General features: G+C 27.7%; 1 protein-coding gene across 1 annotated transcript in view; it reads left to right on the top strand.

Moving 5' to 3' along the window:
* Window positions 1-15,054, top strand: part of LOC142328610 (motile sperm domain-containing protein 2-like) — a 78,909-nt gene that overhangs the window by 42,080 nt on the left and 21,775 nt on the right. Inside the window, exon 6 of the mRNA XM_075372423.1 lies at window positions 11,461-11,545. Coding sequence (XP_075228538.1) covers window positions 11,461-11,545 — 85 coding nt within the window. The remainder of the gene's footprint in view (window positions 1-11,460; window positions 11,546-15,054) is intronic.

Raw genomic sequence — 15,054 nt, forward strand, 5'->3', positions numbered from 1 at the left:
CAGATACCCCATTGGAATCAGTTGTACTGAAATTTTTAGGACTTAAATAAGGAGAGAATTAGTGATTTCTTATGGTTATTGACAGGAAAAATTGAATAAAATAGGTCCCTGAACTGTACCTGCAGTATTTTTTGAGAAATCTGTGGTCATAACCAGTAAATTAGGGTAAAGAACCCTGTTTTTTATGTTTGACTTGCAATAACGTTGTTCAATGGGTAATAAACTCTTAAAAATTTTGATGAAAACTTGTCGAGAATTCAATTCCGAACAAAATGGTTAAGATAAGTTGAATAAAACAAAGAAAATAGAAACATTCAAATTTTATTTAGAAACAATTTAATACTTCATTTTTCAGAAAAGTAAACTTTTGTCTTATTTAATGTAAACAAAAACCAAATCCCTTTTAGTGATGTGATTGTAAAAGCAAAATATACTGTTAAAAAATGTAAAAAAAACTGGAAATTACACAGTAATTGTAAAATAAAAATAAATAAAAATTACTTAAATAATAATTTTTTTTATTTATGACAGCAATACAATAAAATTCAGAAACCAATTTGGATTCACCTTGACTAGTTAGTGATTCGGAATGATTAGTTTCAGCTAAAATAAAAGAAAGAAAAATAAAAAATAAAGGAAAAGAAAAAATCAAATATCTAACTGAAAATATTACAAATCAACTAAATTAAAAGATTCACAGTATAAAATAAAACAAAAAATAATTAAAAAAACAACCTCTTAATTGAAAAATTATTATTTCAAAGTTGGCAATAAAATAACAACAGCTGATCAACTATGTGCTATACTATATTAGTGTAAAATCATTCTGTAATGTACATTAAGTATATCAGGTACTGTGAACTTTGCTGTCGTTAGTGAAAGTTTTCTATGAATTTTAATTTGTATGTGATCATTTAGCCATTGAAGTAATTTCATGCTTATTTACAACAGGGGAATACTCTGATATGGTATTGATTTTAGGTGTGTAATGGAAATGCTACAGTAGATATGAAATAAGTCTTCTGAATCATAGGATTCCAGATCCCAAAACAATTAGTGTGACTTTTTGCAATCTTTGGGAAACAAGTTCACTAACTAGCATTCATACCAGCTACAAACAATCTGTCCAACATGACGCTCTTATTGACAAAATTATTATTGATGCAGTTCAGTGCAGTCCAGGCATCAGTACATGACATCTTATTAAGTGGATCAGAATTTCACATTCAATGGTTTGGTTTGGTTAAGTGTCCACTTAAACAAAACAAGAAGTTTTATCTTTATGATAAACACCCAGTTCATCATCTCACCCAAGAGTGGTCCGCTTTGCTACAAGTTTTGCAACTGGTGGAGTACAAATCGATGACTCTACAAGTATGTTTTGTTTTCCAGTGAAGCAAATTTCACTCGAGATGGTGTCAAAAACTTAAGCAATGAGCATACATGGGCAGAAATAAATAGTGAAAGGCAATTTTCAATATCAATTCAGTGTTAAGGTATGGTCTTCTTCATAATCATCTGTTTGGACTGTTCATATTAACTGACTGCTTTATTGCTGAGGTCTAATTGCACTTTCTTCAAGAATTGCCACAGCTGCTTTAAGATGTTTCTGTAGCACTGAGATGCAACGTATATTTCCAGCATGATGGCGCATCTTTCAACTTCTCTTGTGTCATTTCCACTTACTTAAATCATCATTTTCCTGGGAAATGGATCTGTCGTGGAGGTCCACATTCCTGCCCAACAAGATCGCCTGAGCTGAAACCTTTAGATTTTTCTGTCTGAGGATGGATAAATGAAAAATATTGTATACAAAACAAAAATACATTCTTGTGAGAAATTAATTGTCTGCATTACGGTTGCGGTTGAGTAACTTAAGGATAGCTCTGAAGAACTAAAAAGAGCAGCAGAAGCAGCACAGAAGAGTGCCAAGAAATGTTTTGAAAATGGCAAGGTCATTTTTGACCCTGCCATTTTTGAACATTTATTATAAACTGGTACGTTACTGTTTCTAAGTTTTTTAGTTACTGTTTCTACATAAAAGTTCAATTATTCTAACTTTTTTTTGTTTTATTCAACTAATCTTACACCACTTTGTTCAGAATTAAATTTTCTACAAGTTTCGTTTTAAAGTTTTATGAGTTTATTATCCATTTAACATAGTTATTGTACATCAAACATAAAAACAGGGTTTTTTACCCCAATTTATTGGTTTTCACCCTAGATTTCTCAAAAAACTACTGTAAGTACGGTTATGGGACCTATTATATTTGATTTTTCCCATCAGAAACTATGAGAAATTACAAATTCTGCTCCTTAATTAAGTCCTAAAAATTTCAGTATGACCTCATTTAACCAGGGTAGTTGAAATCTGTGTGAAAATTTCATTAACAACTCGCAAATGAAGAATTTTGGGACATATGTTCATATGAACTTTTACCATTATTTTCACAAGTAGAATGGGTTATATGAAAGTCATGGAAGAACTTTGTGATACACCTGTATATTTATATATAATATTATTTTACTGCAATTAATCTTTTTAAAATTCATATTATTTCTCTGTACAGTTAAATTATATTTAAATTCTATTAATATAAACCAAAATATTAAAAATTACCTTAATTTTTTATTAAAGTACTTTTACAGAATGCCTCATCCTCACTGATGATTGCAATAAAGGAATTATTATTATTGGGTGAAAAAAAATTTAAAAATAAAAATACTAATGTAATGAAAATTGCATATTAATTTAAACAAGTGCTATTATTTTTCGTTTTTATAAATCTATCTCTCTCAAACACTGTGTGATGGTTTATCAAATCATTTGTATTTATATAAGTAATAATTTTCTAATATTTTTAATTTTAGGTATCGTTATTAATTTCTAATATTTCTAAATTTGTTTTAATATCAGAAATACAATGTTTATTGTTTATTAGTTTGTCTGCCATATTAATTAAACCTAATTTATTATTTTTGTAGTTTCTATAATGTTCAAGAAATCTAGTTTTAAAGGATCTGTTTGATTTTCCTATATAAGTACTACCATAATCATTACATTTGATTTTATAAATTTTGCACAGATTATTTTATTATTGTTGGTTAAAATATAAATAAATATAAGATAAATAAGTTAAAAAGTAACCAAGAAGATACAAACTTTATTAAAGGTATCATTTCCATTAAGAAGTATATCAACAAAACTATTTTAATTTTAATAACTAATATTATACACAAAAAATACTTTACCTATGGGATTTCCACTATCAGCAGTTGTCAGAAATATGTTTACAGGATTTTGAGAGTAAATTAGTACATAACACTCATACACATAAAGTTTTAATATGGACTCTGTTTGCTGATGATATTCTCATTATGTATAACCCGGTAATAAATAATAAACTTGTAGTAATAGTAAACAAATTAAATTCTTTCAATGAAAATTTAAAATTCACATTTGAAATAGATAATAATAGAATGTTAAATTATTTAAATATCGATATTGAAATAAACAAAGACAACCATATTGAAGCATCAGTATATAGAAAACCTACATTTAAGAATATTACAATTCATAAAAAATCAAATCATCCTTGGTCTCATAAAATGAACATATTCGTGTTAATTTGATTAATGAGCAAACAAACAAATATGATTAGTAAAGCAGTCAAATATTCACATAATAACAAAGAAAACTTAAAGAAATAAACATCATAAAACATTTAGCGGTTGAAAAACACAATAACAAAATAACTTCCTTGCATCCACCAATAAATACATAATGAGACACAAAAGAGTAAAAAAATATATACGAAGTATTTATACACTAATAATATCATTGAAAACATACTAAAATAAAGAAAAATATATATAAATATAAGTATACAAACCTAATAATCACATAATAAATTTAAAGAACAATAATCATAATAATAATAACAACGATAGTAATAAATGATATGTGTGGAATTTATAGAATTAAATGTAATGATTATAATATTATATATGGAGGAAAAACAAATAGATCCTTTAAAACTAGATTTCTTGAACTTATAGAAATTACAAAAATAATAAATTAGGTTTGTCTAATATGGCAGACCATCTAGTAAATAATAAAAATTCTATTTCTAATATTAACACAAATTTAGAAATATTAGAAATTTATAATGATGACACAAAATTAAACATATTAGAAAAATATTACGTATAAAGTTACAAACAAAATTTTAATTTGATAAACCATCGAACATGTTATAGAGGGAGACAGTTTTATAAAAACTGAAACAGGTAGCAGCACTAGTTTAAATTAATATGCAATTTTCATTATGTTAGTATTTTTATTTCTAATTTTTTTTTTATGCAGCAACAGAAATATTTCAGTCATGAACTGAGAATGGGGATCCTGTGAAAGTATTCTTGTGAAAAATTAAGGTAAGATATGTCTCAATATTCTGGTACTGGTTTGTTTATTCAATAGAATTTAGATATATATGTATCTGAAAAAAATACATTTTTTACATTTTTATATATATATATATATCTGCCAGCATTTTCATTAAATTTGTAATTTTGTTATAAACAAATTATCTCATTTCTAGTTATAATCTAAACTTAACTTTGCGCTTATAAATTACAAAGTAGTTTTTCTTTTCATTTTAAACCAACTATTTATTTTATTGTTATCTTTTTTAATTTTTTTTCAGCTTGCGCAGAATTTGGTGTAAGGATCATTTTTATTTTACCTTAGTGTTTCACACACTGAACAATTTTTCATCAAAAATTTATTTTGAAATCTAATATTTTTTTTTTAGATTTGCAATAAATTATGTCTTGTTTTGTATGAAAAATATATTAAGTAATAAAGTTATTAAAGTAAATGAAATTTTAATTTTATTTTAATATATATATATGTAATTACGTAATTTTTTAAAAATTAACTATTTTATGATGTTCAAATAAAAAATCTATTCAATATAATGAACTGCAGTAGAAATCTTATTAGACTTGCGTTCAGTAAGCTAATACATTTGACAATTTAGGATTTGCTAGGTGATTTACAGTTTAACAGAATAAAAATTTTCCCACCATGATTGCTAATTATTATTAGTATTGTTATGCCCACTGAGGAGCACATTATTCAACCCATTATTTCAAAATCCTTGAAGAACGAGTTCTTCACTTTGTAATTCTTGATTTTATTGAAGATTTGTTTCATCAATCTGGTCTCTGGCATCCGTAATATGTGTCCATAAAATGCTAGTCTTCATTTTCTCACGGTATCGATGATTGATTCTGACATGGTGTAGAGAATCTTGTTTGAAATTATCCACCATTTTCTTTGGATTTTGAGTTTATGGTTTAGAAATTCTGAGGACTCTACTATTAGTTATTTCTAGTTTTATCGGTTATGGATGTAGAGTTAGGATTGAACAGCATTTCACAGATCTATGTGGGTTCAGGTTTTACAACTTTATTATGATATCTAAATTTAGTGTTTATTGATATTGATTTTTTTTTTTTTAATATATGTAGACCATGTTAATCCTTGGGTTTTTTTAAATTTGATTGTTCTATTCTCATTTGTTGTTTTTTCTTTTAAGTTTCCAAGTTATTATTTGCCAAGGTATTTAAATTTGTTGACTTTTTAATTTCTGGTTATTGTTTAGTTGCATGCAAGACTGTAGATTCTGTTTTAAAAGTGGGCATAACTTCTTTTTTCTCAAATGAGATAAGTAATCCGATCTTTGCTGCTATCTTTCTCAATTCTTTGATTTGTGTTTGAGCTTCTTCCATGTTGTTTGCAAGTATAAAAATTTTATGTCATTAATATCTTTCTATATGAGTCAAATTTCTATAAAGTGATTTTGCAAAGGTTGATTTGATTGTCATGTGGGGTGATTGTGTTTACTACCTTTGTGTGAATATATAGCCAGTCTGCCCTAGATGCAGTCATTGCAGTTATATTTATACACTTGTCTGTTGTATTTATTCTGTGTTTATTTGATGTTTTTTTTGTTAAGTTTATCATTATTTGTAGTTTTGAAAGTATCAAATCACTTTTTTGCTGAAAATTTTGGGTATGTTGTCTGAATATAGATTAGTGTTAGTATTTTATGTTCCTAGACATGTTTTCTATGTAATGTCTATAATTAGTGGTCTTGAATTTTAACTGTACATATAAAATAGCTAAGAACAAAATATAAAATAGCCATATGACAGCCCGGATGAAGTAAAGACAAAGGATTTTATAAAATAAATGTTATGTTATGATTACAGTATGGATAGTTGTGTTATAATAGTTATAGTGTAGTTTTAATTAGTCTTTAAAATATGCAAGATATTTTATTGTGTGAAATCTTTTCTTTTACTTGTAAGCTGATGTAGGTTATGTATATTGATACACAAAGTGCGAAAAAGCTGCATATATATGCCTTTTTTGGGGATGGGTTTATGTGATAAATAACATCTATAGGTTTTGTATATATTTTGAAAGAATGATTGTTAACTCAGAATATGGCAAAATCATATCTTGGAAGAAGTTTATTGATTTGTTGTTTTTTTATTCTCTAAAACTAAAAATAAATAAAATTTAAGTTTTAAGATAAATTAATGTGTAGTTTATTGAGAGTGAGGAATACCCCATTGTCTTATCTAAAAGTATAATGTCATTTACAAAAAAATTCTTAGTATTATATTTTACATAAATATTTTTAATTTTGTTATCTCATGTGTATCTTAAAAGTATTTTAAAGATATTTAACCCAGAAGCCTAGACATAGTTTATATGGAGAAAATTGATTGAAGAATAAAATAAGGTTCTTGTGATGTTTTTTTAAATATAATTTGAAGCAGGCTATTAACCTTTAAGTGCTTATTTTATTTTTTATTTTGGGCATGTACTGAAAAGTTCAATTAATGGTTAGAAATAAAGCTTTTAAATTTATATACCACTTTTCTCTTCCGTGTGCTGTAAGATGTACTTAGTAGTGTTTTGTTTTCACTAAAAGTATTTAAATGTTTTGCTTTAACTATTTTCCTATTTTTGTGCTTTGTTTATTCTTTGTTTTTGTTTATTTTACAAGTGCCAGTTATTTAAGTGGCGTTTATTTTTTTTTCAACAGTTTTTTTTCAACATAGATTTATTTTATAAAATCCTTTGTTTTTATTCGATCGGTCAGTCTTTTATGGATGCTTCATATTTTGTTCGTTGTTACCTTATATGCACAGTAAAAATGTAAAATCTCATAGAAACTCCAAACTGGCTGAATTGTGGTCGTATCTTTTCTGTAGATTTATAAAAAGGGAAAATTTGGATAATTCTTACTGGTGTATTAAAAAGTTGTGTTTTTTATTTTTCTTTATTCCTTATAAAAATAAAATAAATATTCAAAAATATTTTTATTTTAATTAAACTATGCAAAAAGTATGACCTGCATGTAAAGAATCAGTTTGGAATTTTTGTAAGTTAATATGTTTGGGGGTCTGACTACAGTACATTATATTATTTATAGTTATGCAAATGCTTATTGTTATTAATTTTTAGAATTCAAAAACTTATACCATTAAAAAAAAACAAAAAACAATATAATTGGTGTTATTATTTTTCACCCAATTTTTAAGTGAATAAGCTGGAAGTGATGAAGTTTGGTGAGCCCCAAAAAGAGGCAACCATCAGACAAGAAATATGACAAGGATGCACATTTTCAAAAGTTTTATTCAATGTTTACATCCAGAGAGGTCATGATAAAATGAGAAAATAGATGGCAAACAATGGAGGTGTAAGTATATGTGGAATAAAGTTTGATATAATAAAGTTTGCAGATGACATAGCCATACTTGCAGAAAACAATCATGTGTAATAGCCTTGCTGGAGGAGTTAGGAGCCTTGGCTTGAAGTATTATTTAAATAATGATTAAATAAATAAACAAAAGACCAAAATCGTGATAGCAAGTAGACATAGAGTTCATGCAAACTGTGTCTTGGTTAGTGAACAACTACAGAGCACAGACTACTTTACCAAACTGTGTAGTAAGTTAACCCTAAATGGAAGATTTACGATCTCCATCCCCAAAAATGGAAGTTGTAAGCCACATCAATCAACCAACAACGGTGTTCAACAAAAATGCAAACTTTCCACAGCGAGGAATATCACTCAGGAAAAATTGGGGAAGATATTTGTGTTGATATTTGCATGCTCCTCTTTGATAATGAAACTTTGATGTCTGGTGAACAGAGAAAAAGAGGATTGAAGCCTTTAAATTATGTTGATACTGTAGAATGATGAAAATTAGTTGGGTCAACAAGGTTAGGTGAATGTTAGAGTTTTATCAAGGATGGGATTAATTATTGGAAATAATTGTTGTATTAACTGCTTGGCTAGTTGTTTATGAACAATTTAAAACCTGATCAAAATCTTTGTAGTGTTTCTTTTATATTTAATATGATTGTATTTCACACCTTACTTTTTTTTTCTCAGCCCAATTATTGTTTTTATGCATTTTATTAGTTTCTTTTTTCTATGTGTTTACCATATCAGTTTATTTGCTGTGTGTATTCTAAGCTTTTAATTATATATACTTCCTTCCATTACCAAATTAATTAAACTTGGGTGTCTTTGTATGCGATCAACTAATCTAGTTCTTCTTGTTTAACTTAGACTTTTTCTTTTTTCTTTTTGATAATCTTAAGTACTCATCCATTATTTGTTATAGTGGAAATTAAGTTTTTAATTTATTGCCTCTTGAATATGAATTCAAGAATATGAATATGAATCTGATTATGAATTGAATATGAATTATTTAATTAAAAATACTTACACCTTATAACTGTTGGTTCTAAATTAGCAGTTCATTATTAGAGTATAGCATTTAAAACTTTGAAAATATTATACATTAAATGTTGTGATCACTATTTTAGTTAAAATTCTGGTGAGTCATTAAATGTAATTTATCTCAGATAGGAACATCATATAACAGATCTAATAATTTAACTAGCTCATTTAACATTTGTTTATTTTAATCTTTTATTTTATGTGGTTTTTCATTTTTATTGCATTTATTTAGAAGTTTTTTTGTCAGTTTTTTTATATACTATTTTTTCTATCATCCTAACCAATTTTCAAAAGTTCTTCACTATTTCACAAGTTGCTATTCTTTGACATTCTGTCTTCTTTATAAATTGATGTTTCACTACCATAAAGTATGGTTATACACCCTGAACATGTTTCTAATACCTAAATTTATTTTCCATACTAGTGGCCTTTTTTCTATGAAAAATTTCCTTATTTATTATTAGTCTGCTTTTATATTTTCTTTAGTTTGTCTATAACTTAAATAGCATCTAGTATATATGTTACATGTAATTTTTATTATCCGCATTTTTTGTTCTCTAAAAATTCTTTCAAGTTATCCAAGTTTTTGCTCATGAATATAACCGTAAGATTAGAATCTTTCCCACTAAGAGGGTTAATATCCAGTCTCTTATATGTATTTTATATCCAGTTGATGATTATTGGGTATGTTTTGGTACAACTGACTGTTGTTTATTGTCTTTTAATCATGTTTAATTGTCAGATTTTTAAAGTAAGAAGCTCATTTATGAGACTGACTTGTAGAAATATCATTGGAGATTTATCATATTTTGATTTTAGCTCAGTATTATTATCATTTTAATTAATCAAAAACACTTCCAATTCCCCTAATTAATCAATTTTTAAATGTGCCTAAAAAGAGTAAAAATTATTGAATATTTTATGTTAATTATGTTCTTTTTTAATAGTAACTAAAGTGTGAATAAATTTCCATTCTAAGTCAGTGATTATGTTAATTTATATATAAATTTTAATTTCTCAGCTTATTATATATGATGTAATATATAATGCATAATACGGAGTATAATGCATAATACATATATATGGAGTTTTTTAAACTCCATATAATGCATAAAATGAAATAAGTATGTACAAGGGTCATTCAAATATAAACTGGAATTTGTTTGCCTAATTTTATTGATATTAGCTAGAATTACAAATAAATTACTTTATTTTTGTATATAGTTTGATGTAACAGAAATACATTTTCTCCCCTGGATAGTTAGTTTTCTGATCCGCTCATAAAAAAAACAAGATGAGTGCCCCAACAACCAATTGCACACAATGATAGATTGTGGCATAGTCTTAGAATCTTTCTGCTCCTAAAGCTGCTTTCAACAAACCAAACATTTGGAAATCACATGGTGACAAGTATGGACTGTATGGTGGGTGTTCAAGAGATGTCCAATTTTAGCAGTTTATTAAGAGTTTGAGCTGCTGTATCCGGCTGTGAATTGTTGTGGAGAAGGAGGATGTTGCAAATCTGTTGCCAGCGACATGTGTTGTGATAAGCAGCGCTGATAGCCATCCAGTAGTCTGCTGCATTTAATGTCCTTCATTTGTGCAAGAAATCAATCAGCAGCACATCTATTGAGTCCCAAAACACAGTTGGCAGAACTTTTCCAGCTGACAAGCATTTCTCGACCTTCACCTTTTACACCCTCCCAACTTTTCCACCACCCATACTTGTTCTCTTGCTTTCCAGGGTGTAGTAGTGAACTATGTTTTATCACAGATCACAATAAGGTCTAATCCTTCCTCAAAGCGATTCAGAAGCCACTGACATTTCTCTGTGCCTCAGTGAGAAAACATGTAATACTACTTGCAGACACTTTGTTGCATCCAGTAGTGCCTGATATTGTTGTATGCATACTTCCAGCACTTACAACCGCCTCTGGCACAGTTTCAGTGATTGTTATGCAACAGTTAAGCAATTACCTTCCGCAAGGCCACAATTGGTCTGAATGTTGTCATCATTGACACTGTTACATGTTTGACATTCATAAGGTTTATTTTTCACATCACAACTTCAGAATTTTTTTGGCTCAGTCAAACACTTGAATTTCTGACAGGGTAGCATCTCAGAACTGTGCCTGGAGTCGAGTCAAAGTTTTAGAGAACTTGTACCTTCATTTGAGAGAAATTGGATTATAATTCATTGCGCATCGGACAATGATACCTCCTGCTCAAACATTCTGCTACTGGTGTAGGCATGTGACTTATGAGTGTGGCTGGCTTGTTAATCCCCTCTACACATATCCAATTAACTACCTGCAGCACTCTACCATATTCACTGTTGTTTCCTAGTTTGCAGAGTAAAATTCCAGTTTATATTTGAATGACCCTCATAGACTTAAATCGTGCTACTACTGGTTTGTAAAGTGTTAGCAAACCAAAGTGTTTGTTAGCAAACCACACTAGCAAACCAAAGTGTTTGCTAGTGTTACTGATCAGTGAAATTTATAAAAAAATATACCACATAATTTTTAATTGTTGTATATTTTGTTTTTTATTGATCTTGCATGATTGTTTTAAGCATGCTTTAATATAAAGGAATATCTTCAATTTTACATATTCTGGTCCTTAGGTTCATTTTGCAGATGGTTCACCTTTAGTTGAAGGAGCACCTTCTGATTTTGGTGATTCTAAAACAGAAAACAATTTGTTAAATTGTAAGTATTAATACATGATTACTTCTTAAAATAAATATATGTATTATATTTTTTATAATCAAAAACAAACTTGAACATTCCAAGTACACAATTACAAAGTAAATGAAATGACACCTACCTTATTTTTCTTTTCTTTATTCCAACAGCACTTTCATGGGATCCCACATCATCAGATGCAGGATCATCTATCGGTTTTTATTTTTAGTTTTAGTTTTTATTTTAAAAGTTTTAATTTTTATCTTTGTTTTAATTACATCTTTACATTTTAATTTTGACTTTTAATTTTAATTAATTGATCTTTGTAATTTTAAACAATTTTTATATTTTATGTTTTTATCTCTTGTTGGGATTATAATTTTTAATTTAAATAAAATGTTTATGATTTTTGCCTGGTTTTAAAGTGAATCAGATTCGCGAAAGTGCTTCTGTTACGTATTGAAATAAGATAATTCATCCTATTTCAATTGTTATGTTAGGGTTGTTGATCTATTAAATGTAAATTAATTTGTTTTGGTACAGAGGAGTATGGTTATTAAAAAGAAAAAAATAAATATTATTCATATATATGTCATTAAGTCTTTTTGTAATATCTGATTTTAAACTAATTTTAGTTTTAATTATCAGTTTTTATAAATTGTAATGTAAGTTCTTTTACTTTCGTAAGTAAAGTTTTTTATTTGTATTAATTTTTAATGCATCATGTGACTATTTGTATTAAAGTTAACTTGTTTAGTTACAGTAAAACTAAATTTTCATATATTGTAACAGTATATTATTTTTACAATGAGGAACATTTAGAGATGCCTAGGATAGCATAAAAATGTTAAGTCATATGACTGCAACATTTTATGATTCATTAAACTTGAGAATGGTCATGTTACTTTTCTAATGTCGCTAATTTTGTCGTTATACTTCAGTAGAAAAAAGAAAAGTAAATTTTTATTACCAGCATTAATTGTTTAATCTTCACAAATAATAATTGGTACTCAAATTAAGAGTTATTACTTTATTCTGAAATAATAAATAAAGTCATTTATTATAACATTCATATTTACATTTCTACTTCATCCTGTTACTACATACTGATATGGACTTAAACCATTTCAATTTTTATTTATGAATTTTGTGACACTGTGCAGATTGTGGTGAAAATGGGTAAATCCAATAACATTTTTTGTGATGAATTAAAATATGGTTTCAGAATTAGTCTTATCATGCAAGAGTGTTTAGAAACAATTATTTTAATTTTATAACATTACATTTTTTATATTTAAAATGCATTCTAGTATAATATAATCTTACATAAAAATTTATGATATTTTGCATTCATGCACATCTCTCTTTAGGATCCAACAATAGTCAACTAGCATGCTCGATCCCCACTTACCTTGGTACCTGCTTTTTCATATCTGAAATATCCTGATGGAACCATTCACTATTTTCATTGCTGACTGCTCCTAGATTTGGTGGGAAAAAATCTAAGTGCGAGTCCAAGAAGTGAACCATTAGTGACATGTTGCATACCGCATGATTTTATAAGATTTTAAAAGATCATCCACTATTTCTTTGTAACTTTCAGATTTGTGGTTTCCTAAAATGTTTTGGCAAACGCTCTTAAAATAATGCAGCTTTCTCCACCTCACTTAACATACTATCGAGGTTGTCATCTAGTTAAATTTCAATTTGAAGTCCTACTTTTCCTTCACTAATCATTGGAAACTTATTTTTTAAGTAGGCAAATCCAAGTCTACATTGATCCATTGCTTTCACAAAGTTTTTCATAAGCCCCAGCTTTTTACGGAGTAAGCTAAATAAACTTTTTTTGAAACAAGTTGTGCATTAACAACTTTATTCTTTCCTGGAGTTAATGCTGTTCGGTTTGACCATTCTTTTGTACATAATGTTCTGTAATTTTTTCAGTCTGCTGTCCCACTTGCAAAAAAACAACAGTATTTGGTGAAACCAAGTTTCAAGACCTAGCAACAGAGCAATTACTTTCAAGTAACCATAGAAATTTTTCATACTTTGTTTTATTTAGCAGAAGTTTCATGTTCACATAAGTTTCTTTCAGATCCATAGAGTAAACTAGTGGCACTGATGGAAACTCATTCCCAGTGTGCAGCAGTACTGCATTCAGACTAGCTTTAGACAAATCAATAAACAAACACCACTCCTCTGTTTTGAACTCATGACCAAATTATTCCATTACAGACAAAACATTATTACAAAAAACAAGCCCATCTTCAAATGCAAAGATATTCTTAATGTCATATGCCTATTTCTAAAAACACTTACTTTTGTTTTTTAGTGGAGAAGCTTCCAATCTTTTAATCTTAAAGGAACCTAAAAGTTTGGCCTCCTTTAAATTCAGATCTCGTACAAGGTTATTGAGGTTCCCTTTGTTAGTAAATTTGGTTCACCAGACAAATATGAAGCTTTATAATTTGGATCAACCCTTACGTCATCATTATCTTCTGCCAAATCTTTGTATTGTTGATTATCGCTAAGTATGATATTTTCTGGTGGTTTAGGCACAGGCATTGGTTTGAGTAACTGTGCCTAAGTGCACCTTTCATTATTCAGATCTTATGCTGCTGGATCATTAATATCTTTAAATAAAGTCCTTGTTAGTGTGATCAATATTTTTACTTCATTTATAACAGATTTAGATACATTGTAACTTATTTTTATATCATTGGTAAATTATCTAACATTGTTAAGTTTAAAATGCTGTATGTGTAGAATATTAATGTTTAAAAAGCATTATTTTGTTAATGTATTATATTTATTTAGTTTAATATTTAAATTACATCCTTTAGTGATTGATTTAGACTAGCAATACAATAAGAATGAAAAAATATATCATAAAAAATAGGGTTAGTCAAAAAAGTCAGTGTTTGAGGTTGATGGAATGAGTTATTAAGTTGGAAAGTAGTTTGAAGTTTGTAAGTTTGTCAACCATCATTTTTTGTTGAAATTTACAGTTAAATTACAAGTATTCTAAACTTTTCTTTTCCATAAGATAAAAAATAATTATGTGATTCTATATATTATTTCTTAAGCATAAAAAAAATTAGTACAATAAAAAATAAATAACAGTAATAGTAGTAACAATGTAAATTGTTAGTAAACTACATTATATTATGTTTATAAATATATATAAAAAAAATAGGAAATTTGATCAGCCTTTTTCTTGAGAATTGCATTTTAATTAATTTTTAAGTTTCAGTCAGTCTTTTAGGATTTTTTTAAAGACGTGTTTTAGTTATAAGGAAAAAGGAAAAAATAGTTTGACACACCATAAATGAAATCCATGTTTTATTTGTCTTCAGTCATTTGACTGGTTTGATGCAGCTCTCCAAGATCCCCTATCTAGTGCCAGTCTTTTTATTTTGATATACCACCTACATTCTACATTGCTAACAATTTGTCTTACATATTGCAAATTTTGCCTGCTTGTACAATTTTTCCCATCTACCTGTCCCTCCAATATCGAAGCAACTATTCCA

Source organism: Lycorma delicatula, chromosome 8 (genome assembly GCF_047948215.1).
Source record: "Lycorma delicatula isolate Av1 chromosome 8, ASM4794821v1, whole genome shotgun sequence".
Taxonomy (NCBI): domain Eukaryota; kingdom Metazoa; phylum Arthropoda; class Insecta; order Hemiptera; family Fulgoridae; genus Lycorma; species Lycorma delicatula.